Here is a 2,573-nt window from a genome sequence, read left to right on the forward strand (position 1 = left end):
CACGGCTGCCTCTACCGCACGTCCCCGGACCCCGCGCAGCTGGGCGCGGCCTACAGCGTGGGGCTCGTGGTCGCCTGCTACCTGCTGCCTTTCCTGCTCATGTGCTTCTGCCACTATCACATCTGCAAGGCCGTGCGCCTGTCGGGTGTGCGCGTGCGGCCTGTGACCACCTACGCGCGGGTGCTGCGCTTCTTCAGCGAGGTGCGCACCGCCACCACCGTTCTAGTCATGATCGTCTTCGTCATCTGCTGCTGGGGACCCTACTGCTTCCTGGTGCTGCTGGCTGCTGCCCGTCAGGCCCAGGCCACGCAGGTCCCCTCGCTCTTCAACGTGGTGGCTGTCTGGCTGACTTGGGCCAATGGGGCCATCAACCCTGTCATCTACGCCATTCGCAACCCCAACATATCCATGCTGCTAGGGCGCAGTCGGGAAGAGGGTTACCGGACTAGGAATGTGGACGCTTCCCTGCCCGACCAGGGCCCGGGCCCGCGGGCCAGAAACCAGTCTGCCAACCGGCTGGGGGCCTGCAACAGGATGAACTCTTCCAATCCGACCAGCGGGGTAGCTGGGGACATGGCCTTGTGGGCTCGTAAAACTCCAGTTGTACTTTTCTGCCGGGAAGGGCCACCGGAACCTGTGACAGCATTGGCCAAACAGCCTCCATCTGGAGCCAGGGATACCAGCCTCTAAGCAGAGTTGGGGTGCACAGCTTGTGAAGGTAGCTTTTTACCTGCTTCGTTTAATGCAGGATTCTGGGGAGAAGTGTGTTTTTCATAAAGCTAAACATTTAAAAAAGATACAGATTGGGAGGCCTACCATTCCCCAAACAACATACAAGACAATGTCACCTTCATATGTGCCAAAAGGAATGTAAAGTGCAAAAATTAAAAAAATCTGAAACCACACAACCAAGCATTGTGAACTGTAAGTGCCAAAAATGACTAAATAAAATTCACAATTACTGAAAAGCTCTTATTACAGGAATCACACTGTGAAACAAAATCATTGAATGCAATCAGTATTTGTTCAAACACATAGTTTCAAGAAAGAACAGAGACCCTCAGAATTGCTTACCGAACCCTCTAAATCACCAGCATTCAATTCAGATTTCTAGAACTTGCTACTCTGACACATGCTTTGGGTACTTAGGTTGGGAGCAGAAAATTCTTATCCTTACACTCTTCGGTCTACTTCATACCCCATCCCTCTAAAATCTTTGTGGGAAATTTTAAATTCATATCCCATGTAAAACTGTAGGATTTTGAAAAGGTGGTTTATTACCATAAAATTCAGCCACCTGAAGTATGAAAATAAAGAAATGTGGCTGTTTTAAAAAGTATTCTAAAATTATAATTAGAAAGTTATGTTTCTCATCCTACCCCCAAAATTATCTGCCCTGACTAGGGCTGAGGCTTTATTTACCCTTCCTCTAACCTGCTGCTTTTGTTTCTAATACATTGGGTGATGCTGCTCTCAGGATGCTTTCACACTTTTAAAAAATAACGTTTGTAGTAGAGCCCCCAAAATTATCTGCCCTGACTGGCGCTGAGGCTTTATTTACCCTTCCTCTAACCTGCTGCTCTCAGAATGCTTTCACACTTTTAAAAAATAACGTTTGTAGTAGAAAATCTTTGTCTTTTGGGGGTAAATTGATTTTTGGATGCAGCCAAAAAATGTAATTTGAAGTCAAGTTGATTGAATCAGGTGAGTAATGTCATATATATTAAAATAAAAGCTCTATAAAGTAACACGATTTCACTTTCCTGCGTGGTTTTTAACTGATGATGTTTTCTAAAAGGAATTCTAAAAATATTTTGAGACGTGGCCCCATTTCTAAAATAAACATAGAATTTTCTAAGAAGATCATACTCTCACATTTGGGAGTTTTTGGTACATTTGTGTGTGTGTGTTTTTAAATGGATCATTGTTTTATAGATGTGAGTTTCCTAAAATAATGTAGTCTTTATTAGAAAGGGAGACCAAGTGTGGAATTATTACATAATGTAATAAGGTCTAAATAACTTAGGCATGTCAGAGAGGTACTCCAATCAAGCTAAAGATATCTTTAGAAACGTGTAAAACAAAGATGCTTTTAAAAAATTCAAAAGCACAATTCAGGATTTGTGTATATAAAATTTCATTAAATGCCATTCATTGACTCAGAATTTTATGAGATATTTTTGCGTTTTCTCCTTTCTTTCCTCTATCTTGCCTCTTTTGTCTTCAATATTTCATAGCCTTAATTGAATAAGTACTTTAAACTACATATGAAACATCAGCTATCATATAAAGATTTTAATGTGAAATAATCACTTTTTTTCTTATAAAATGTTTAAAGATATTGTGTTTAAGTTTTTGTGTGATGGATGTATGTCATTATTTTGTAATCAAAAATGGAAATATATGTTTTAATGTGAAATAATCACTTTTTTTCTTATAATATGTTTAAAGATATTTATTGTGTTTAAGTTTTTGTGTGATGGGTGTATGTCATTATTTTGTAATCAAAAATGGAAATATATATATTCATGTCAGAGCTAATGATGTTTTAATTTTTCTTCTTCTCCAGGCAT

At 40.6% G+C, this 2,573-nt stretch overlaps 1 protein-coding gene across 1 annotated transcript; it reads left to right on the forward strand.

The window, feature by feature from the left end:
• On the forward strand, nt 1–1,510 carry GPR135 (G protein-coupled receptor 135; the record flags this gene model as incomplete). The annotated part of the gene is made up of 1 exon (XM_014545957.1): nt 1–1,510. A coding segment is annotated over one exon (690 nt), but the record flags the coding sequence as incomplete, so codon positions are not given.
• Nucleotides 1,511–2,573: the final 1,063 nt, after the last annotated feature.

The sequence above is a fragment of the Myotis brandtii genome, unplaced genomic scaffold, assembly GCF_000412655.1.
Source record: "Myotis brandtii unplaced genomic scaffold, ASM41265v1 scaffold423, whole genome shotgun sequence".
Lineage (NCBI taxonomy): Eukaryota > Metazoa > Chordata > Mammalia > Chiroptera > Vespertilionidae > Myotis > Myotis brandtii.